The sequence below is a fragment of the Macrosteles quadrilineatus genome, unplaced genomic scaffold (genome assembly GCF_028750875.1).
Source record: "Macrosteles quadrilineatus isolate MER2022 unplaced genomic scaffold, UCM_ALF_1.0 Scaffold_9__3_contigs__length_116548681, whole genome shotgun sequence".
Taxonomy (NCBI): Eukaryota; Metazoa; Arthropoda; class Insecta; order Hemiptera; family Cicadellidae; genus Macrosteles; species Macrosteles quadrilineatus.
In genome coordinates, this window is record NW_026542602.1 from 2,755,935 (window position 1) to 2,780,385 (window position 24,451).

The 24,451-nt window shown below is 36.1% G+C and overlaps 2 protein-coding genes and 1 long non-coding RNA gene across 3 annotated transcripts; 2 read left to right on the plus strand and 1 right to left on the minus strand.

The window, feature by feature from the left end:
• The first annotated feature begins 668 nt into the window (after positions 1 to 668).
• LOC129002224 (p21-activated protein kinase-interacting protein 1-like) lies at positions 669 to 7,667 on the plus strand. The gene is made up of 6 exons (XM_054429873.1): positions 669 to 941; positions 2,069 to 2,228; positions 4,000 to 4,134; positions 5,244 to 5,364; positions 6,615 to 6,771; positions 7,389 to 7,667. Exons 1-6 carry the CDS (start codon positions 846 to 848, stop codon positions 7,650 to 7,652), a joined length of 933 nt encoding a protein of 310 aa, XP_054285848.1. The 5' UTR covers positions 669 to 845; the 3' UTR covers positions 7,653 to 7,667.
• A 102-nt stretch (positions 7,668 to 7,769) lies between these two features.
• Positions 7,770 to 9,509, plus strand: LOC129002226 (uncharacterized). The gene is made up of 3 exons (XR_008491555.1): positions 7,770 to 7,921; positions 8,632 to 9,175; positions 9,441 to 9,509. It is a non-coding gene; the product is annotated as an uncharacterized LOC129002226 (long non-coding RNA).
• A 173-nt stretch (positions 9,510 to 9,682) lies between these two features.
• LOC129002223 (oligopeptidase A) lies at positions 9,683 to 23,821 on the minus strand. Its single transcript, XM_054429872.1, has 16 exons — positions 23,584 to 23,821; positions 21,696 to 21,859; positions 21,089 to 21,294; positions 20,469 to 20,636; positions 19,960 to 20,051; positions 19,161 to 19,349; positions 18,053 to 18,168; positions 17,040 to 17,166; positions 16,544 to 16,744; positions 16,211 to 16,382; positions 15,660 to 15,772; positions 14,921 to 15,079; positions 14,228 to 14,314; positions 13,524 to 13,652; positions 12,528 to 12,662; positions 9,683 to 11,145 (listed from the first exon to the last, which is right to left on the minus strand). Exons 1-15 carry the CDS (start codon positions 23,676 to 23,678, stop codon positions 12,545 to 12,547), a joined length of 2,136 nt encoding a protein of 711 aa, XP_054285847.1. The 5' UTR covers positions 23,679 to 23,821; the 3' UTR covers positions 9,683 to 11,145; positions 12,528 to 12,544.
• Between the last annotated feature and the right edge of the window lie 630 nt (positions 23,822 to 24,451).

Here is a 24,451-nt window from a genome sequence, read left to right on the forward strand (position 1 = left end):
GTGTCATACCAAGACGACATCGGGGTATGTCGGGGTATGACGACATCGGGAACTATTAATGTATAGGCTTAGAGTTGAGGGACGATGATTGATTGGATTAAAATTAAAACTTCTTTTATACAACGTCTTGGTTTTGGCAGTTTTTTGCCATGGTTTTATAGATCTGTAACTGAAATGGGTGGACTGAGTCATTTTATTACCCTTACCAATTAGGGGTTATTTAGTAACGGGGATAGCACACTTTTTTTATTAATGATTCCTGTGAGCACACTTTCAGCACAGTTTTTTGGCATGGTTTATAAAAGACTGTAGCTGAAATGGGGGGCCAGCCGTGATTCTGACCTGCCCAAATACAATATGATGATATCATAATTATTAGAAGAGCATACTTTTTTAGAAGCCGTTATAAAGAGCACACTTTTAGCCCACTTTTTTGTATGTAGGTATTAAAAAAAGTGTGCTGGAATGGGTGCGCCAGCTTCACGTCGCTGGCAGTCTGGGTTATTTATTTCGTCCGCCAAACCAAACCACAGACTACGGAACGGAACGGAACAGTATTGTATTAGTCTGTGACCACATGTTCTGTTCTCGTTGTCTGTCTGCGGAGCGGACTGCGGTCTGCACTGCACTGCATTGCTCAACTGAACTGTTCAACTGTTCAACTCTGGGCTGGGTCGCTGGGTCATGTTATTGTTTGTTATTTTGTGTCTTTAGTTCCACTCTCAATAATACTAAGTTTGTTTGGTAGTTTTTTTTTTAAACAATATTGGTTTTAAAATATATTTACCAACTATAAATCTGTATTTATAAATAAAATAAAAGGCAGATAGAATCAAGCGAAAACTATGAAGAAAGGTTGCATTCAGTTTGAGGTTATTGTAGGAACCTACGAGGAATTCGTTCTTGGATACCAGTTTTACTTAAATGATGATAAATGCACGGTAAGTACATGCTAACGTTCCAAATGTATCACAGGTTTAAGTTAGGCTAATAGTTTTAAAGTAGCCCTAGCCCCAGAGTAGGTTAGTTGTTACATAGGCCCTATGCTTAACCTAGCCTATCTTTTGATTTATTTTTTGCCAATAAGCTACCGGTACGTTCAACCGGTTCCTGTAAGATTGACCTGACAGTTTTTGCCAGTTTACTATTGGGGTTCCTTTGCGATTTGCGCACTGCATGGTTTTTAGTCGGATGGTAGTCTGCTTGGCTTTCAATTGGACCTTGTGTATGTTTTTTATTTTAGTTAACTTAGTTTTGTGATGTGGTTTCAGTCCAGGGAGCCAAAATCCCATCGAACTAAGGCTGTTCTAGGATCCCATGTCCTCTCCAGCATGTAAACTTAATTTAGTTTCCCTTCAAAACAAATAAAAAATGTGAACACTGTAAATCTAACTTAGTCCACCTAATTAAATCAAAATCATCAATGTTATGGGATAAATCCTGGAGCAATGTAAATTTTTCATGGTCTTTAGCTTATTAAAAATACCCATTGATACGATCCCTTTTACGACTTTTATGAAATATAGGCCTACTTAAGTTACGCTGGGCCTATAGTCAAAAAGCCAAAACGGTTCATTTCATTGCTTGTTGGCGAATTGAGAATTACAGACATTTATCTTGCCATAGCCTAAGGTCAGAAACCATGTAGCCTAACTTAACTTAGGTTTAATGCAAAATAAATAGAAACAGAAACGTAAAATCGTAGGCCTATAGGTTTGAACTGGAATGCAAAAACCATACAGCGTAAAAGGAGGGTAAGTGGCAACCAAAACATATAAGTATTTCAACCATGACTCAAATCACTATAAACTGCCTAATGGGACTTTAAAAAAATAACTTTAAAAGTTTTAAGTTATACCATAAGTTAACCACTAGGCCACCTAGGCCTACTATTAGATTATGACTGGATTTTTCAGTAAATTTTGAGGCAACTTTTGTAGACTAGGTGTTTAAAAAAACAAGATAGGCCTAAGATTAAGAAACCAGGCCTGTAATACAAAGGTATGAAGGATGTGACCATGTGATCAAAATGGTTGACTTAATGATAAAAACCGACGTATGATTACAGGGAGAGCTAAGTCAGGCGTTTGCCACACACTCCCACCGAGCAAGTGTGCGGTCTGTGGCGAGTCATGGCAAGCTGGTGGTGTCAGGTGGAGCTGACGAGACTATCAACATCTACAACATGTTCACACGCAGGGAGTGCGGCATGCTCATGGAACACAACGGTAATGCAGAGCCTTTCTTTTGAAGATTTCTAATGGAATTGTAGAGTTGCAATTTTACCTCATTAACCTAATGTACGGTACTGTACTGATCACTCTCATATATTTTTAACACTACATTAGATTTTGATTGGTTTCATTACCTAGTTCTTCTAGAGCAGTCACTAGAAAAAAATTGCTTTATCAAAATACAGTAGACCCCCTCTTAACCGACCTCGTATTAACCGATACTCGGATTATCCGCCTTCGATCGTAAAATAATGCAGTTTGTTTTAACCGACCTTGCTTTGAGAGCAGCTCGGTTTAACCACCGCTTTCTAGGAATCTCGGCATTTCCGCTCCCACGCTGGGCGATGAGAACTGAACCATACGCTTATCTCCACAGGATATGATTAACAATAAGTTACTTGTGTTGATCACAAAAAATATAGCATAGCCTATTGTCAGTTTGTCATCATCGTTCGTAGCTATATCTGTATTCGAGCACATCTGATCTGATTTGTTAAACTTATCTGCGCGGCAAATTTATAACATCATAAAGTGCGTCACGATTTTGAGAACTGATTATCTTATCGCCGGAGTAAACAAACAATGCAACTTGTAGGGATGGGGGGTTAACCAATCCAAGGTCAAGATAGTTTTTGTGCCTCGAGACTCCAGTGAGAGGCTATAAATAAACGTCCTGTCTTGTAACAAAATGGTCGCTTGTATCTAATGTCAACAAAAGGTTCTGTACTGTATTACAATGTATTTGGAAAGCATCAATTAATACATTGCAGTACTAAAGTTATTAAAATAGGAATTTTATTGACTCTTGCCTAGTATTATAATATATTCCACTGAAAGTAGGCCTATTTGACTTAACCGTGTTTTGTGTTTATTTGTGACTTTTCTACCAATATGAAAAAGGAGATAAGAGTAGTTTATTTTATAAATAATGCTAGTATGACTTCAAAATAATGATTATATAATTCCAAATGAATAGCACTTCATCATGTTATTGCGTTATCCGACCTAGGTCCGGTCCCATTAGGGTCGGTTAAGAGGGGGTCTACTGTAGGTAGGTATTGCCTTTTCAATACCACTCCCTAAAGTCGTGATCTAAATGTGCCAGACTACCTACTAGTAAGTTGCATGGCTTGTGTCATTCGCTGAAGCTGCCTTAAGTGAGTTGCATTATTGGTAAACAATTTGTGATTTACCTAGGAGTGAGATTCTTACAGGGCAAAAAGCTGTTGATACAACCATAAAGGTGAATTAGTAGACATGAAAAATGTACTCTTCAGACACTCTGTTATGCAATAGGCCTACAATTATATTTGCCTTAGAACTTACCTAACTTAATTAGAATACCAATGTAGACCTAACTTATCTAATATTGCTTATTACACACAGATGTTTAATATTATAAGTTTCAGAATTTCACATTACAAAATCTGATTAGGGCCTACCTGATACTGATAGTATAAACTGGGACATGTGTCTTAATATCGCCTTAAAATAATGTTGATTTTGCAGGCCTTTATGTTTAGGCCTATTCAAATATATTTAGGGCTTTAACACCTGGTATTTGCCTTCTATATTTTATGGCATACAAGCAGGGTGGAACTGGTGTAGTGGTTAGAGCTCAGGATTCCTTCTTAGAAGAACTAGGTTCAAATCCCGTCAATCACCAACTGCTTTTAGCTATCTGTGAAAAGATTAAATCTTGCATTATCTTGATCCAGAGGCATCATGGAATTTGTTAAGTTGGTTCACAAGTTGTCTGCTACAGGTACAATCACAAGTCTGAGCTTCACTCCAGACGGTTCACATCTGATCAGCACGAGTGAAGACGGCTCCATCAAGATCTTCAGACAGGGGAGCTGGCAGATGGAGAAAGTGTGGCCGAACGCTCACAAAGGAACTGGTCAGTCGAATAGTTATGTAAAATGTACAATAAGACTAGACCGAAGAAGTTAAAATTAACTTAAAAATCGGTTCACTTCTGCTCTCAACTCCCAAAGTAGGCTTAACTTCAAATTTAAAAAAGTCTAAACTACAATAAGTCAATATAAAAGACAGCAGATTCATTTCAAAGATATTACATTATATTATTCATTGTGACCGTTGGTTGGAATATATTGTTGATAAAATAAAATAATTACCTTCTTATCCAACCACAGTTGTTCATATGACGACTAGTTTTGTTCCTTAGAATGTTGTCAGGTCATTAGTATGCAACCACATCATTAATGTATGAATACATTTTGGTATGTCAATGGATTCTTTAAAAGACTGTCACAATCACAATTTAATTAAAACTTGTCATGAAAAAAAATGATAAACCGATTAAAACTGTACAGGCTGGCCAGCACTGTCTTATCACTGCCACTGACTAAATAAAACTGACTGAATCATGATGTTTCTTCTTCTTTCCATTGTCCAGTGCCACCTGTATTTCAGTTTGCTTTGTTCTTATACTTCTTTGATTTGTAACTTGTCAATGTATGTGTCAAATATAATATCTGACTAAAAAGAGGTCTGATCATTTAAAATATTACAGACATCAAGTTTTTTGTCCGGAAAATCCAGGTTTTCTTTAATGTTGCAAATAAAGATATTTGTTTTTTAATAATATTTGATTGATTTGGAAATCTAACTGTATTTTATTTTTATGATGACTGTGATACTTTGTATGTACACTCTGCACTTGTTTATAGTAAGTTTGCTCTTATATTGCCTTAAACTTTTGGCTACTGTTAGTCTAATGACGTTCATCTATTGCATGTAATGTACATAGCGCTTTACGATGAATAAAAATTATTGATTCTAAATGAGTTGATTCTAAATGAGATAAGCTTAATTGCAACATTTCAGCCCTAAAAACATCTAGAATTCACTATAACAAAAAAGGTCTATTAGAGTATTTGCACATTTGGCCAGACGGTTTGTACCAATGTGTTCCTGTTCTGTCATTGATCAATGGTCTCTTAGGACTATTGACTTTTCTTTAATAAACCTATCCATTTATTCCAGCTGTCACTAGTCTCTCGGTTCATCCTAGTGGCAAGATGGCGTTGTCGGTGGGGAAGGATCACACACTGCGCACGTGGAACTTGGTCAAAGGTCGTCCTGCCTACACTACCAATCTGTACAGGTGGGTCACCTCTATCAGAAGGTGTAGAAGTAGTAACTAAGAGATCAGAAGAGATTCCATCGACGCTGCGGTAGATGTTCACGATTTGGCAGGGATCGCCAAACATGTCGAAAATAGATCTCGACACTCATCCTACAGTCATCTCCATTCATACTTGGCTTAAAATACCTACTTTGTATGGTCGCTATTTCATTGAAAAGTATAAAGTAGCCTATGTCACAATTTTTTCGTGATTGTAAAATATGTAAAAATTTCACGGTGTATTTCAACAGATAATGTAATTGAAACGTTAAATAAACTCCTTGTAATACAGTACCGTATTACAATTAATTATAACACTGAAAGCTAGTTAATATTATTGCAGGCTAATTTGTCGTTTTGGGAAGAATAAATATCATTATTTCCTTTTAATTATATCTTTTTTACATCAACACTTTCCAAAGCAACTTGATGTAATTTTAGCTCGAGACAAAGGGCAACATGTTTTACTTGAACGGACCGAAGTAAATAAAGTTTAACCTGCAGACCCCTATTATCCAGGCGTAAAGAGTAGAGATGGACGTGTCTAGAAATTTCAGGAAATTTTAAATCTCGTTCTACAAGACAAAATTTTTTCGAGACGAGATTATAAAAAAAAAAATTAAAAACGCCTTCAAAAAGTCAATGCAATACCCGCAATACAGGAGCACATTGTTGCGTTTCCTTTGCGAATGTGTAAGTGTAAGCAGTTGAGACATGTTTTACTACTGTAAACATAGCCAAAACAAGTCACTTCAAAAATGTTACTTGATAGTAAGACTGATGTTTCAGACTGATAAATTTTGTACTTTTCAAAGTTGAACTAACCTTTATTCTAACTGATATCACCATGTTTCCTATGTAAACAAGAGTTATTTTAACAAGGTAGGCCTAATTAATATTTGTTTTTTTATTTTTATACTGTTGTTTTTTATTGATGTTTTTAATACAAGATTTTAAATATTCTTGCATACTATTATTATTTTTGTAATTAACAGTCATCTGTCATTAATCAGTAGGTATTTAACAATGTTGCAGTACAAGATGGGGTTATGTTAAACTTGCATTTCCCGTTATGTATGAGAAGGGAAACCTCGTCTCAAAATTTTATGACAAATAAAAATCCTGTCTCGTCTCGAACTAAAAAACCAAACTCGTCCATCAATAGTAAAGAATAATGAGATGCGTAGATGTATTATTGTCAAAGTGTATCTGACATGATTGTTGTACAGCCGATGTCGTCAGCTGGAGCAGGTGGTGTGGTCGCCCGAGGGAACGTTGTTTGCCATCCCCATGGACTGCAAGGTGGAGGTCACCAGTACACAGAAGGCTGGTGTATTAAACACGCTGGAGCTGCAGTCCAAAGTTACGTCGTGTGTGTTCTTGTCGGTAAGTGTACTTATCATGTAACTAGATGAGTCTTTGTTGAACGAGAAAAGGTGGTGAAGGTTTTAGTTTTAATAATTTCTTTTTCTTTTGCCCATTAATAAATATTCTTTCTTCAAGCTTCAATGGGACGCAAGATGGCTAAATTTTTCTAACAATTATGTAATCAACAAAAACAGCTAAAAGCTATACCGCACACATTTGAAGATCTTTTAGACAAGTTGTTGATGGGAGATGCTACTATGGTGGAAGTTGATGGGATAGATGGGTTGCACCTTTGACTTTTGGATGTTAATAACCCATCCATAGTCAAAGTTTGAACCTCAAAACCAGAATTTTGCTCTTCCTTAAGGTCTGTGTCTTTTTTCTGTTATAAGCTCAGGGAAAACAACTAAATAAGCACAATTTAATCAATGACTAATGCAGAAGTTCAAATTCCTATATTTTTTCTTATTGGCAGTATATTTTAAATCATTGCCTCAAAATAAATTTGAAAAATATTTGAAGCTGAAACCTTTATTTTTAATATTTTTCTAATGTTGTAAAATTTATTTTACCATGTAGGCCTATCTCTTGGTATGAAGGTATTTACCGCACAATGTACTATGATGTTTCTGTAGGAGGAGGTGTTTTGTGTGGGAGAAGCTTCGGGCACAGTGACAGCTCACAACCCGTCGTCTGCCGCTCAGCTGTGGAGTCTAGCAGGTGACGATAGAGTGAGAGGATTGGCCAGCCTGCATGGCCACCTAGTGACTGCTACCAGTAGTGGACGAATCAGTGTGTTCAGTCTCAACAAAGACTTCACCTCAGCACCACAACTGGTCACTTCCACTGACTGTGGCTGTAGGATCACCTGTCTCACACTGTACGACTACAAGAGGTAAGTTCCTTAGTGACTGCTACCAGTAGTGGACGTATCAGTGTGTACAGTCTCAACACAGACCTCACCTGGTCACTTCCACTGACTGTGGCTGTAGGATCACCTGTCTCACACTGTACGACTACAAGAGGTAAGTTCCTTAGTGACTGCTACCAGTAGTGGACGTATCAGTGTGTACAGTCTCAACACAGACCTCACCTCAGCACCACAACTGGTCACTTCCACTGACTGTGGCTGTAGGATCACCTGTCTCACACTGTACGACTACAAGAGGTGAGTTTCTCTAAGGGTCTGCGAGTCTTGTCAGGCCAACCGTGACCCGGGAAGAAGTAAATATTTGGCCGTGATGGCAAAATATTTTCGTCTTGACTGTTGAGGATGTTTTTAATTATGCTGTGACTTCAAACTTTTCTCTAGTTTTTTTAAGTCCAAAGGCTATAATTTTATAGCTGACCTTACGTAAAAAGGCCTAGAGCTCACAGACCACTACTTTTGGAAACTAAAGTAGGCGAGAAATCCCAGCTATGGACATACTGTAGCCAATTGAAAAACAACACACCGTAGAACCTCGCTAATCCGACCTTGGCATGGCAGACTCCTTGCATAATGTAACCGTGCCATCGCCTATCGGTGATAATGTTATCGCAGTAATATCAAGACCCCATGGTCGGGGTTTTACTGTAGTACAGACTCATAAAATTCACCCTGCTGTCAAAGTTGTTCTCCTTCCACTGATAGGTTTGTGGTACTATGACATCTGATGCAATATAAAATATGTCAGTTAACAATTAAATAAGTTGCCCTTTCAATATAGGTTGGTTTTAAAGTTTTGCAGGAATCAACAATTGACATTCAGTGCACTCAGTAACTCAATTCAACCATGTCCATTATTTTCTTAAGGTAACAACTTAAAAATGGGGATGATGTCTTACCTAATTTGGTATAGTTTGGATGAAATTGAATTAAATTTTACTTCTTTGCAGTGCGGTGAAAGTCAAGAAGGAAAAATCAGAAGAGAAAAATGTAAATAAAAGAACAGTGAATAGTGAAGAGAAGAAGAGAAAAATATCCGTGTCTGAAGAAACACCAGAACAGAATAAAAATAGTAGTCCAAAAAAGAAAGTCAACAATTCAGAATTTCTTGAAACAAATGTAGTCAAGACTCCCAAGAATTCAAAATTACAAAAGAAGAAAAGTCAAGGAACGGTGACAGTTGTGTGTAGTCCTAGGACTCAAAAATGGGTTGTGGAAGATGGTAAAGGATAGTGTCAGTATTTAAATAAAATATGAAACTTGTTTTTTAATATTATGTCTTATATTTTAACCTTAAGGGTATGTCAAACTTTAAATTGTCTGTCCCTAAAGTAATACATAGGCTAATTAACACTTTTTGAATTTAAATTATTTCATTTCAAGAGCAAGGAAGAAAAGAAATAAAATTCATGTTAGCCTAATAAAAATATACATTTATTAACAGAATTATACAATACATCACAGAACTATCAACACTTTAAATGGAGTGGTTAGGTACTGTTAAAAGTCAAAAATGGAAAGAGAAATAGACTAGATAATGAACAGAAAATAATTTAATTATTCACAAAAGAAAAGTTACTCAATCATAGTAAAAATGCTACCAAACTATTATTCTTGTATTTACAACATAACAATTCATCCCAAAAATCATATGTGTTAAAATTATTAAAGTTCATATTTTCATAGCAGCTGGAAAAATCAATACAAAATATAAACCATAGATTATTTAAGTGAAATGTTTGTATACTATATCCAACAGGTACGTTGCCTGTTAGTCAATCATAAAGAGATTCGTGCTTCTGCCAATTTGGTTTCTAATAGAAAAGATCATTAATAATGAGTCATTATCTAACTATACTTCGTTCACAAAATTTAGGTAGTTTAGAAAGAAATCTATCTCCTCCACATGATCCTACCGTTAAAACAATAGTTCAAGAGAAGTTTGCCATAATGTCAATCAGCTGCAAAATATACACTCTACAGTACAGTCCATGAGAGTCTGCAGAAGGGAGGAGCCTATTTTACCACGTGACTTTGAATGAACCAATGAGGACTGTGCGCTGTTGCCAAATATAATAATACCAGCTTTGAAAATATTGTTTGGTATATTTTAATTAGTGTCGTCAACAGGCGATGTGGCAACGTCGCACTAGCCCTGTCTTGTGATTGGCTGCCGCCAACAGCAGACTCTCGTGGACCCTAGGATAAGCAAAAGAGTAGTAGGGGGAACTTTCCCTCAAACAAACGGACTTAAGTAGTCCAGTGTGTTCCAATATTTGTCAAATCCAACCGCAGCGCTGTTGTTGAAAGAGTACTCTGGGCTCTTGATGATAAAACAAGGCACTGCTTAACCAATCCATTTAAAGATTTCAATGTTAAAAAAATAAAATTCATCAAGTAGTTTGATCAATTTTGTATTAACAACAAACAATTACAAGTCAATTTTTGTGAAATGCATTTTGAACTAAGACAAACATAATTTGATTACAAAATTACAAAAAATCCTTCAAAATTCTTGGATGTTAACTACAGGCCATCGATGGCAACAACTTGAGATTAAGTTGTCAGATTTGTCAACACATATTTGAAAAACTGTGAACACTGTATTTAGAGTACTGTAACATGAACATAAAAGCTTTGAAAATTAATGCTAAGAATTGTGGTTTTTTTCTATTGGTGCATGTTTCAAATGAGTCTATGATTTAATTTAAAGCTTAATATAAAATTTATAGCTTAAGTGATGAATTTGACGCTTGGAAAACAAAAGGACGTCATAATTACAACGCCCGTTTATCTTTCAAGTGACGAATTATACTATTAATGTAATGCTCTTAATAAGGCTTCAGAAATGATAGTTGTGCATCATTAAAGCCTAGAAAGCCTTAAAAAGTTATGCTTCTAAATAGTACTAGTACGCCCTAGTATGTTGAGGGCACCTTTCTCCATTTTACATGACATATGCACACTATTAATTATAAATAATTAAATTAAGAAAATAAATGTAGGGTTCATTTTCAGTCAAGACATGCCATCAAGCCACCACTTCGACATTATATAGAACACTAAACCCTAAACTTGGGCTGTAATTTGGCTAAAAAAACCTTCAGAGGTCAATTTAAGATATAGCACAATTTAAGTAGGCCTCTACACATATTTTGGCCTAAAATTGTATGTGTAAGATGTTTTTATTTTGAGATTAACTTTTGGTATTTGTCTTAGGTCCAGCAATACCTAAAAAACTAATTTTTTGGAGATTTAGTAATATTTTCAAAATGTGTACTGGAGAAAACATATGTTCCATTGCAACACAACAAATAAATAAACATAACTGCATAGAAAAAAGAAAATATTACTTTTCTGGTTTCTACGAACTTAACTTCTTTATCAACATGTAGAATCATTCACTAGTTGTGAAAACATCAACAGACTAGATAAAGACAACCTGGAAGTCAGTAGGTGACAATCTGAAACAAAACAATTTGTAGGATCAATTCAAGACATATTAACAAATGTTTAAAGAGAATACTGGACTGAAATAACAACAAATCTTGTTTGCTCCATATAAAACCCAAATTACAAATTCACAGTTCATTCTTGGGTAGAAAACTCTCAACTTTAGTTATTTGTGCAACTAGTGAGAAAAATGAGCAATTGACTCACTCGAGAGAAATCCTTACTCACGAGCCGTAGGCGAGTGAGGAATGGTTTCTCGAGTGAGGCAATTGTACTTTGCACTCGAGTTGCACATTATACTTTTCCTACGGTTACCATAAAACAAATAAATTGGTGAAGAAACATAACCTAGTTTTACACAGAAGTGAACTTTTAATATAACATTTAATGTGAAGTGACAAATACAACAGTACAACAGCTGACCAGCTGATTTACAGCCAGTGCTGCCAACGTATTTCGCACGCATACGACGTTGCCTGCATGTTACGCGCTCACTATTTCGTGCCTTCACGTTGCAAATCTGGAGTGAGACAAAGTAATTAGAGTGAGACAATGTTAACATTGTCTCACTGATGAGCGAATTGGCCACTTTGCTTTCTCAAATCAGTGAGAGAACATGTACATTGTTAGGTAACTGTAGGAAAAATTTGTTATCCTAGTTATTAGCCCATTTCCATACACAAAAACAAATAGTGATCAGCTGACTTTTCCTGACATTAACATTACTTTCGCTACACAAACAATACTTTGCATGACATCAACAAAGTTGCAACTGAAGTTTCCGGTTAGTTCAAAAAAAGGATAAACTGAAAAAAACAACTAAAACATGGTTGATGTTCAATCAGCTGAGTTTTACAGTAACATTAATTGTACGTATTGTGTTTGGATTGGAAAAATGAATAGTATGAAATATCATTTTTTTTTTTTATTTGATGAAGTAGTTTTTTTCATGTTTTGATAAAAAGTATCGTTTGATTCTCGCCACGAAAGTCCCATTTCGGGGAAATGTGTCACTTTCGTGACTAGTAGTGAAAAAATATACTATTTACTTTGCTGTAAACAATATGCAAAATAGCTCAATTAGGCTCGCTAAATCAGCTGATTTCACAGTTGGCATTTCTACACTAACCACAGTAGTGGATCTAGTATGTTAACAACCGGTTTAAACAAGTAAAGAAAACTAGCAACAACTAATCCATACAGAATAGATGACATGTCCACTTTCCTTTATAATTAAATACTTTGAGGTTTATCTTTTAGTGTTCAAACGGACAAATACATTTTTAAATTTTCGATTAAAAACGTTCACAATTATCATTCTACTCTAGTAAACAGCAACCAACAAAGTTACAAGTCTTTGCATTAACACAGGATGACTTAAAGTTACAATTACCATTGCAAGATTTCTCTTCAATGCAGACCCAGGTGTTTGAGGAACGCCTCTGGTGAAGGATCGCGACCTCTAAACCTTCGGAACACCTCTCCGGGGGGACAACTTCCACCGAACGCCAAGTACGTGTCTCTGAACCTGGAATAAGATGGAAATTGGAACAATGAAAATCACTGAAACTAATAATTCTCACAGGACAGTGCAAAATAACACTGTCTGTTAATGTTAATAGTGAAAGTCCTATTTACATTGTTGACGTGGAATTTATATTCAAGATTTTAAAGGTCATGAAGAAAGCATTGCAAAAGCGTCAACCTAAACAATCAATGGTTTTTTTTTGCTGTTGTCCAGAATTCAATAAACACCTGCAAAATGTAAATGAGTGATATTCATGCTTGCCCTGGAGTATCGGATGGTCTGCATAACACCTGAAATATGGCCTTAAACCTAATGGCAGACAACCTTGGATTCAGCTCTGTGAAGGAAGATATTTTCAACAATAGGCTACAAATCTTTATGTAACTCAATCACTAATTACTTTTCCTCACTTGACACAGGTACAACATACTAAACTGTTGATTCATAATGTTTAAATTTACAATGAAACTGACAATGAAAACTACTATATTTACCTGAACTCTTAACTGAGACCTACATTCACATTGGATACAAACAGAGCACTTTAAAGATTAGGTATCCTATTTAGAAGAAACATTCTGTCAACACAAAGTTAGCTGTTCAGGAGAAGACTTTTTGTTAAAACTATGCTACCACCGATCTAAATAGAGTAAGTAATATAAAAACAACTCCATGAAAACACTCTTGGAACTTCAGTGTGGTCTTCCCAGGAAGATCTTGTAGACATGTCGCTGTAGTTCATCAAGCAACTAGGCCTAAAGTTAGATGGGTTCTGTGGCACTCCAGGGAGCGCAAAATGTCAACAGCTAGCTGATACGCCCAAATCAACTGATCAATCAGTGTAACATTAATCAAACTTACCTTTCTCCGATGTTGTGTTTGTCAACGTCTGGCTCAGTAAAGGCACTGTACACATCGGCTGCCACCATTCGAGCCCAGACGTGACTGAAGTAAGCAGCACTCCATTGTTCCGTTACTATCTCACTGAAACTGCAGACAACGGATACATTCGTTTAATTTCCTTTAACTAAAAATTTCTTGAGTACTGTATATCTAAATTATTACACATTACTACATGGATCCGTCAGAACAGCATGAAACGGGAACCAACTGAAAGCCGAAAGTAACAAGAGAGAAATTTCTTTGATATTACTTTTGGTGTACTTTTTGACTTTTAAATATATTAAGGTCTAATTGAGAATGTTTAGTTTAGATAGAAGTAACCTCAGGTTTAAACTTTCACGTAAATCTGTGATTTAAACTTTAGGTCAACGAGAAGGCCTACACATATATCTATTTTACACCCACAGACAAGGTAAGGTACAGAGGAAACACGCTTGGGACAACCATACGCTTTCACTTATAGTATGTTGTGCCAGAAATATACTTCTGGCAAGCACTGTGGGGAAATTCCTATCACACAGAGTCTTCCTCCACCGTGAGCATTTTAAGTACATAAGGGAGGGGGGGGGGGGTGTTGGACTTTGTCCTCTGTTCCTTATTTATCTGTGCTACACCTGATTGTATGGTCACTCTTAATATTTCTATTAATATTAATATGTTACCTGCATGGTAGTGAGTTCCATCTGTCATGGGGAAGTACAAAATGTGCCGGCCACAGCTTCTTCATAATGTCCTGCCAGAAGTCCTTTCTGTAGACATTCGGAAAAAATATATTAAATTACATTCACCTAAAAGTTTTGTTTGAATTTTTAAGTTTTCACATAAAAATGGAATGCTTGATAAAAACAGATCTAGGTAACTGTGTTAAGGAAACTGATTTTATAATAATATGACCGTGATTGGACTCATTGTGTTATAACCTTTTAGAGTGCAATGTGCATAAAAGTTTTCACAAGCAAATTTTTATTTGTTTTTGAAGACACTAGTCTTTTGATCATAACTCTATATTCTGGCATGTATAACATTAATCATTTCCACTGTTTTATTCTTCAACTTCTTAAATGTTACGTACAACTCGCTAACAATTTCAATTTGAAAATCCATCCTATGAATTTTTTACAGTCCCATAATTGTCCTACAATTTTTTTGCTGATATCCTTAGGTTGTCTGATTAAGTGACCAAGGAACAGCATTTATTTTCCTACAAGGCCTATGCTGAAAATGAACAACTGCTTCTATTGATTACATAAAAATGTATTACTTGTTTAAAACTGTTGAATCAAAATAGCAATAACTATAGCTAAAGACAGTGTCGTCATAACTGATAAGCTCTGAACATAAACTGAATCACTCACGTAGTGAACATCTCCAGGTCGAGATGTGCCTTGAACAGTTCCTCACACAGCCTGTGTCCAGCAAAGTGTCTGTCTATGTCAGCCAATGGCAGCGCAGGCAGCTTCTCTCCCGAGGCGTAGTGACCCGAGATGCTATCCAACACTGCTGGCTCCTTCAACCTGCAACAACAAGGGTAATCGGCAAATTATGACTACTGTCACAGCATAAAGACATAACACAGGACTCTCACAGAGCAGACAAAAATACCCCCGCCACAGTAAACCTGCAAACTAAGTGAATTTCAATTTGTCCGATCGGATTTTTACTAAAATATTTCCATAAATAAGACTTTAATTTCCCATTTAAACAATATTAGAGTAAGATACCTAGGTTTGCTGCAACAGTACAGTAAAAAGTGTTTTTTTTTACCAAATGTTAATAGTGTAGGATTAAATAAATGTCATTAATTTGATCAACATACATCCATAAACAAAAAAACTACAACAGTTTTCTTTCTCTTTTAATAGAGTCACGAGCAATTAGTTGAGGTTGATTATGATCAGGAAAAATCATATTATGGCTCTATTTTTACCACTATCCTAGCCACACGGGCTATTATTTCCAGGCAGCACCCAGCAGTACCCTACCATTGCATATGGCAAGTCCATTCAGCATCATGATTACACTTTTTATTTATAAAGACTAAATTATAATAACAGTTTGTGAAATGTATGTTACGTTCAACAAAAAAATACCGACCAATGTACGAACACGTTGCCGACCACTTCCACAGCATCCCACTCCACATTGGACTGTCCGGCCACCTCAGCATACGTGACTGTGGTCAGCAGCTGCTGCAGTACGTGACCAAACTGAAACATTACAGTATGTGATCAACACTGAAACATTACAGTACGTGACCAAACTGGAACAATACAGCTTTTGACCAAACTGGAACATTATAGTATATAACCAACACTGAAATATTACATTAAGTGACTTGTATGATTAAGAAGGTTTTTAAAGTGGAACTAGGAATATTTACATTTATCAATTTTTATTGTTGAATTGTTGCGACCATATGGATTGTGTAGTCTACTCTCTCTCTCTCTCACTCTGTCGCAATGATCAGCTGGCCTGTTTTTGATGAATGCTGAACATGGCATACACTATAAAATTGCATTACGTGACAAAACTGTAAAACTCCTTACTATAAACTTAATTTTTCTTGTTTTTCGTAATGCTTTATCTGTACAATGTACTAATGTAGTTTGTTAGACTTGCACAACAATGACTTCTGCCAACATTACCTGTTTGAAGAGTATCTGCACGTCATGCCAGGTGAGCAATGCAGGTTTGCCGTATATTGGGGGATCCAGGTGCATGATGAGGGAGGACAGCGGTAGTGTCTTGTGTATCCGAGCAGCAGGAGTGATGTTCACAATGTATGCGTCCCTCTGCCTCGAGTTCAACTTGTCTTCCCTACCAATAACACACATTTTAAATAGAATATTCCTAACATTTTACAGATTTGTGGGCAAATAAACAATAGACATAGCTATAAAACATTATACTATCAACTTCAATACAAGTGTCACTCTCTTGATAGATTTTGTTAGATTTTTTATGGAAAGTAATCTCACCTGAGGTAAGGGTCGAGATAGAAGCCAGCCGCTGGTTTGTTGGTTTCTTCGTAGATGTAGAAGAATCTAACCTCCGGATGCCACCGATTGACAGTCTTGTTCTCTACAAACTTTACGTCAAACATTTTCTCACACAAAGACAGCAGCCCTTCCCACACTTTGTCAAAGGGAAAGTAATCCGTCAGCTGCTCTTCCTGGAAGCTGAAAAAAATATGAATGAAAATAGTTATAAAACTGTTTAATCCAACCAAAAAACTAAAATAAAATAAAGTTTTCATGAAAACCCCTTTAGGTCTGTTTGGTGCCTTGAACAAACACACCAGGCTGTAGTAGTGCACAGAGTGGCACTACTAAAAAAATATGATAATTTATTCTAAAATTTAACCTTTCAAAGTAATATTTTTTTTAGATTTAAGCATAACATTTGTAGTTGTTCTATTTTAATTGTATCATACTTTCCATAACATTATCTCTAATAGAATAGTATTTATATTACTTGTACAGTGTCCTCTTCTGCTTCCGTTCCCAGAAGGAGATGTCCCAAGGTTGAAAGCTGCCTTCAAAGCCCCTCTCCCAAGCAAACTTCTGTAGATCAGCAATCTCTCTGTCTGCTGCTGGTTTTGCTGTAAAACACGATAATAATCTAATTAAAATATGTATGTACAATGGGAAATAATTGTAAAATTGTGCCTTGGGAGTCCAATGCCTCTCTAATGGAACTTTCTTTGTGTATTTGAAAGGAACCGGTAAAATCAATAGTAAACACTTAAAATCAGTCTTACACCTATGAACTTCTGAATGGCATAGGTTTTGCTTAAATTTGGCTCTCGGCTAACAAGACAAGAAATAAATGGTACAGTAGACTCTCGCTCATCTAGACTAATGTGGCGGATTGCGAAAAATCCAGACTATTGAGAGTTGACTGTATATAGCCCTTTTTAAAATTTTGTTCCAGGTCCACAGTATTAATAGCCGGGTAAATGCAGTTCCACCGGTAATTATTGACTTTTGGTACGAGCTGGTAGAGAAATATCTTTTTATTTAATAATAAATAACTTATTACTGTACTGTAATAATAAACCATATCCTCCAGTTAGAAAAAGATTTTTGTCTAATTATAACCTATAATTTTGACCGCCGTGTTATCCGAGTTTTTGATTATCCGAGGTAGTCTCGGTCCCGTTTAGCTTGGATAATCGGAATTCTACTGTTCTGTGCCACTAAAAATAATCAAGATTTCCGATCCAAACTAGCGGGAGTCCGGACAAGCCCGATCCGTATGAGCGAGAGTCTACTGTAGCAAAAACAGTGATTTGAGGTTGCCAGGATTTTACATGTTCAGCAAATATTCCGGCTCTCTGACTCTGCTCTCTTGTAGACCACCCTTTGTCAAATCATTTTAGGATTCTTATTAAATGCCATTTAGAATGAAGTAGTATAGTTCTATTAATCTAACCCAAGTAAATATAAATCTTTTGCAAATATTTAAACTCGTTTCAATTGACTTACCAACTTGCAGCATATTTCCTAACGTTTCTTGAACTTTCTCTAATGACCCAGCCATCTTTGTTTCCATTGAGATGTGTGCGTAAGTTTTGTAGCCTAACAGTCTAGCTTCGTCCCTCCTGTGGAATACAACCTAGCATTAACAACAGTTTGATTCTACAGAAAATCAACAACAATAACATTGAGTAGGATAAGGTTTAACATAACAGAAAATTATACGAAAATCTACTATGTGGAATTTGGGAAAGAGTGTTAAGTATTAGGATAAATTTGTTCTATTCAGCTATATAAAAATGTTTGAACAAAACAGGCTGATATAGCACATTAACATAACCCAACTTCCAAATGCATAGGGTGAGGTTGGGCAATTGCACCCTCAAAATATATAGTTCAACTTGGTCTGGTTCAACCAAGTCTGAGAACATAATTTTCAATGATAAATTATTGATATTTTTATATTGTAATTTGATGGGTGTTCTTTAAAAGTTCTTTAAAAGCCAATCTTAAAAAGTTTTAATTTAAATCTATTGAATTTCATGGAAAACAAATTGTTTCTAAATTTTTTTGAAAGGGGATATGCCTATGCACTTTCTCCTGCTAGCAGGGGCAAGTGAATTTTCTGTCTCTCATTTATTTAAGAGGAACAAAGGGGTTATGATGGGGCTAGAGCATATAGAGATTTTTAAACACTTTTTACAGATCTGCATTATTTCTTATAGTTCTTATAGTACGAATATAAGAGATGACTATAGTTTACCTATAAGAGAGGTGGGGTTTAAGACTAAGTGTACATTTATACAGCATCCGAAAGCTATTCCTGGCATATGCTGCAAGCGCTGCAGAATAACAATCAAGTTTGGAACTACTAGGCTATGTTGAGGCTTTTGGTTGGCCAAAATTAGGGTTCTGTCTTGGGCCTTGGGCAAAATCCGGGTTGCTTAAGAGAGTTTTTGTAAATATATCAATTGTAATAATGCAATTACATCACTGTGACCCGAAAATATTAGGATCCACACATAACCAAAATTGTTAAAGCGGTAGACCTTTAATGTCCGAACGGTCTTACTCCTAAGGCTACGAGACAGAACTCAGGGTTTTTACTCTGGCTTACCTGAGACTCCTGATCTTCTCCAGTGTAGAACTGTTGTGCAGCTCATTGTCCTCCAGACTCTGCGAGGCTATACGTGTCTGAGCCTGCCACACATTCCACCTCAGCTCCCTGACAGGACAATATGCCAGGAAAGTCTCCACCAGTTGTGGCTCCAGCGTCACCTTCCACGGACCTTGGCCCACCTCCTCTCTGGAATCCAACATTGTCATGTTCATGTTCAACAGTCTATTTTCACTTGTGCGAAACAGGTAAAAACAGTGGAAAAAGCCATACAATTGCATTTTATAATTTCCAAACTATTTATCTTAGATTTTATGCAAATAATGAGTTAAGTGGCTAAAAAAAGCTTTTATTACAGAATAAATTCCTGTGACCAAAGTAACTAGAAGAAAAAGTTATGAAATTACATGTTTATTCATCATTTGTCATATTATTATGTTCACAAAAACTGTGATTAATCCCATATAAGCACGTGACATGTCAATAACAAATAAGACCTTATGCTAAATTATTTTATTTTTTAAGAATCTGTAGGCCTATGTGTTATCTAATGCTGAATACATTTACAAAATCATCTAGGGAGTAAGGACACAGGGGTATGAGATCGTCTTTCAGTTCTATTTGAAAAGTTAAACTATTTCCTTTAGCTTAAATTTGTTCTAGGAAGAGATTGTAAATTTTGCCACCCATGTAGGACCATGGCGACCCTCCATACAGAGCTGCTGGTTAGACAAGATGCAAAGTTAGCACTATTGGTAGGTAAGAATGAATGGTTTGCAGGATTATGACAGTAACTCACTTATTTACAGCCATGAGTCTGAGTAAATGATCTGGCATCTCCCTAGTGATGCTCGGGTCTCGTATTGTAGTGTTGAATTTGTTTGAAGACACCTGCAAAACATGTTTATGTAATTTAGTATAACATAACAACAAAATAATCCTGTAAACTTTGTGACTATGACATTTGTTTTTAAAACATAAATCTTTATTCATGTACGCATCACAAAAGAGATTAATGATATAAAACTCTGACAGAATATACAGAGAAAAGTATCATTAACTAAAAAATCTAAGCAAATTCAGTCCTCTGAAGTAAGGTATATAGCATGTACGGCATAAGAGCCTAAGATTTATGATTTCTATTAGGATAGCAGGCTCAAAGGGAAAGAGTCTGTTCACTGGTACACGAAACACACAATTGTACACAATTTTAATAATATTCATTTACATTGTAATTTGTATATTACTAACTGGGACAGATTTTTTGTCCTTAGCTGTTACAACAATACAGTAATATTTTGTCATCACCTCTACTCTCTTAGTGTACATGGATCGAGCCTCCGCCATCTTGATGTAAATGTTAGCAAGCTCTTCACGTTTGTTCTCTTCCAAGTCCAGTCCGGCCAACCTTCCTTCCAACAAGAACTTATCAACGACTCGTTGCTCCTCTTCCGTCAGTTTGGATTGGTCACATTCCTAAAACGTAATTACAAGTTTAAGTTGTTACACAACAGCAGGCTAAGGCCAATGTAGGTATATCTAGTGACTTGATCATGAAGAAGGGGATGAAATGAGGTAAGAGGAGTAAGAAGAGGCAAACTAGAAGGAAAATGCCCTCTTAGAAGATCAAGATTGAGATGAAATTACCAGTTAATGAAGGCGTAAAACGAATCAATATGACATTGACAGAGGACAGAGTACTAGTTTGGAGGTTGTTGGAAAAAAATCAATTTCAGTTTGTATGGTCACAGGTCAATATAGTACATTATTTCAAGATAGCCTCTGAATAAAGAAGAGTTTTTCTTTAAAAGTAAACAAAACTAACACTTGTGCAAAAGTTGATTAATTTCCTACCTTTAACCAAGCAAATCTAAAAATTGTTACAGAAACAGCAATAATCTGAATTCTGCAACACATCCTCAACTCACCTTACAAGCCTCATATATAGCCTTGCTGTAGAACTTTGCAGACCTTGCCCGGCGAGCACGATGGTGCAAAGGGACGTAAGTGCTTGAAGGCATTACCGTGGTTTTGGCAAGGTACAGAGTCTTTATAATACCCCAAGAAGTGTCTAGCGAGGCGCTGATCTTTTCAATCGGTTCGATTACTTCCTTCACAAGATTAGTACATCCAGCTGAAACATATTGTTGAACTACTTTAATTATCAGTTTGCATAAATGACAAGTTCTGTACTAGGCTAGGCCTAAAAAAGGGTTTATAACCTAAAAAATGTTAAGTTAAATGGTAAGATTTCATGAGTGCATAGAGCACCTTTCCTTAAAATAATATAGAGAGTTTAAAGTTCTAAAGTCATCCTAGTTCCTGGTTAACGGAGAAATCAATTCAAGGTTAGGTCTTAAGTTAGGTCCTATTTGTCATAGAGCAATTAACAGCTATTAAGTTATTAAGCTATTAAGCTATTAAGAGGTTGATGTTTAATAGTGACACAAATGCTAAGTAGCGGTATGATTGACTTTAAATATTGTGCCACCAAATATCCAGACTAAAATACATGTTAGTACAGGCCTAAGTTACCTGTCTCAACATTTTGTTCCACCATTCTAATGCCATGTTCCACGTCAAGGAGTGATTTTCCAACAATTGTCACATATTTTTCCGTTTCATCGCTGGAGAAGTCTGGCATATTGTCCTTCATGAGTGCAGCACTTTCTGGAATGTCGAGATTGATTTCAGGAAGCCTAGAAAAAGTAATAGCTCTAATACACGCTGAAAAAGTCTGAGAAATGTTCAGGTTTAAATGTTTTATATGTACCCTATCTGTGCTATTGTTTTTATTGTGACTAGGCCTACAGCTTGTTTCATAATCAATGAGAAGGCCTACATCATCAGGCCACGAACGCCAAATCTCCTTATCCCTAGAGGTCGTCCTGTCGACATGATAGTTGAACACAACACACAATAAAAAGTAGGCCTATACATATAAACACAGAGATGATATGGTTGACATTTAAAAACTAAAAGAAGTTGGCAAGTAACATAACTTAATTAATATTAATTTATGCGGTAAGTTACTGGTAATTGGCGAGTCAAGACTACCACGTTTCGGATGAGTTGATTACCTAGGTCCCCTACTTATTGTTCGTAGTTGGTTATTCACTTAGCCCAACTTAACTTAAATTACAACCATTGATTAACCAAAAGAATAAGTTAGGCCATATCTGAAACGGCCTTGTCCCCTTTAATATGGTTTTATCTCAGTATACGTTAGCCATAGAAATTTGATTAGTTTAGACCACTTTCCCTGATTTACGTTTGTGATTCCTTCATTGAAAAAAAAACACTGGCCTTGACACTAGGACTAGGCTAACACAAATATAGGCTTATAAGTTTAGTACTCTCGCTTTCTAACCTACCATGTACTATAAAATCTAAGACTGTTTTGGTGTCCGTGTGCTAAGTAGTACCCTATAATAAAGCCGGGTTTACACCATGCAGCAAAACCTGCTATATAGCAGATTTGTGTAACATCTAGCAATGTTATGGGAACATTTGCTAGAAGTAGAAAAAGTAACTTTTCAAAAGTGCTAAGCCTATATAACACTGCTACATATGTAGCAGATCCTGCTATATTGACTAAAGCAAAAATTGTGCTATCCATCGGGAGTCGGTAAACATCAAAAGAAATACGAGCTACATCTAATATTGCTATATGTAGCAATGTTATACACATTTTTTTTGTCTAGCATAAGCATCTGCTATATTTAGCATTTAAGTTACTTAGTGTAATCAGTTCACATTTGTAGCCTCCTGGGTGCAAACGTTTTTGCTCAGCGATCTTTGTTTAAGTTACAATGGAAGGACTGGAAAGTGACAGTGTGTAGTTGATCAGGATGCAATTATAAACTTAATTGAACTGTTCTGTGAACAACCGGGGTTGTGGTCATACGTAAAATGTTTTGAAGCTACCATCGCCTTATTTCACATCTTAATTAACTTAAGTTAAGGATCGTCATCATTAAGGTCCCGTAATAAATCTGCTACACTGTAGGCTACTAATCTCTCGAAGCAAGAAGCGGTCAAACCTATAACTTGCTAAATCCTTCCCTTCCGCCTCTGACTTCCTAAGATCACCGTGATAGTTGCCACGAACAATGTCTCTTCGGCGCGACATTTCGATACGGAATGTGAACGAGGTTGTGCTACATCTTAGCATAGGATAGCACGAGCACCGGAATCACTAAAATTGTCTGTAACTTTTTTCTATAGCCTAGTAAAAGTTATGTAGCAATGTTATAGCAAAAGTTATATAACTTAACAATGTTAAGTTATATAGCAAATGTTATAAAATAGGCTAGCAGGTTTTGCTACATAGTGTAAACCCGCCTAACAATGAGTTTGAATAATTCCACAACTTATGATTGATTACTTATTTTCTTAAGTTAATACATAATATTATACTTACAACACAACATAGCCATTATTTCGTTTGGGTAAGTAGAATTTGAATTTTGTTTTCATGGCAATTGGAAATCTTCGACAACACAATGACACTGACATGATTATAACCCTTTAAAATAACTACTTTTCGTTACGATAATAAATAAATTATTTATTTAGTAAGCTTGGGCTTGATAGCAATTAATTTTACATAACAGTAGGTAGATATAACCTAAATCCGGCAGTAGACAGATACACAGATCACAGAATGCGAATGCAGTGCAGATGCAGACCACCAGACACAGACAGCAGAAGTCTCCCCCTCCCCTTGGTTCTTATTCTTCTTATGATGAGTATCGCAGCACTACATCGAAGAATATTTCAAGGAATCGTAAACAGCAGCGTCTCGTCGCAGTAATAGTACCTTTTTTTTTAGATACTTATAGAATGTGGAGCTGCGACAAGAGCTGCTCTTCTTCAAAATAACCGCTCCAACGGTTGTAAATACTGTGATGCGATACAAAAAAGTTATATTATTACTGCAGTAGTTGGCATTCCTGAAATCGACTGACAAACCTAAGAATAATATGCATGGAGTTCTAATTAATTGTAATGAATAGTCTACATATTTATATGAATAAGATTCACCTACATCTCAGAACCGATCGATCGATGGTGTACTCGATCATAATTAATGAGGTGGCGGGGAACATACCTCAAAATTATATGCATTATCATAGAGTAAATATTTAAGTTGATGGTTAATGTATAATATGGATTATAGTTTTTCGAAGTAAACTTCGATAGCACTAGACCATTGTCTATACGCCATCTGTGGGACACGTATAACTCCATCTTGGAAGTTTTGTAAATAGCCTTTGTAAATATGTATA

Excerpts from the sequence above, each read along its gene's own strand:
- LOC129002224 (XM_054429873.1), top strand. The coding sequence starts at position 846 with ATGAAGAAAGGTTGCATTCAGTTTGAGGTTATTGTAGGAACCTACGAG. Across the intron at positions 2,229-3,999 it reads CATGCTCATGGAACACAACG|GTACAATCACAAGTCTGAGC; the intron begins GTAATGCAGAGC and ends TGTCTGCTACAG. Across the intron at positions 4,135-5,243 it reads GAACGCTCACAAAGGAACTG|CTGTCACTAGTCTCTCGGTT; the intron begins GTCAGTCGAATA and ends CATTTATTCCAG.
- LOC129002223 (XM_054429872.1), bottom strand. The coding sequence starts at position 23,678 with ATGTCAGTGTCATTGTGTTGTCGAAGATTTCCAATTGCCATGAAAACA. Across the intron at positions 21,860-23,583 it reads AATAATGGCTATGTTGTGTT|GCTTCCTGAAATCAATCTCG; the intron begins GTAAGTATAATA and ends TACTTTTTCTAG. Across the intron at positions 12,663-13,523 it reads AAACACAACATCGGAGAAAG|GTTCAGAGACACGTACTTGG; the intron begins GTAAGTTTGATT and ends ATCTTATTCCAG.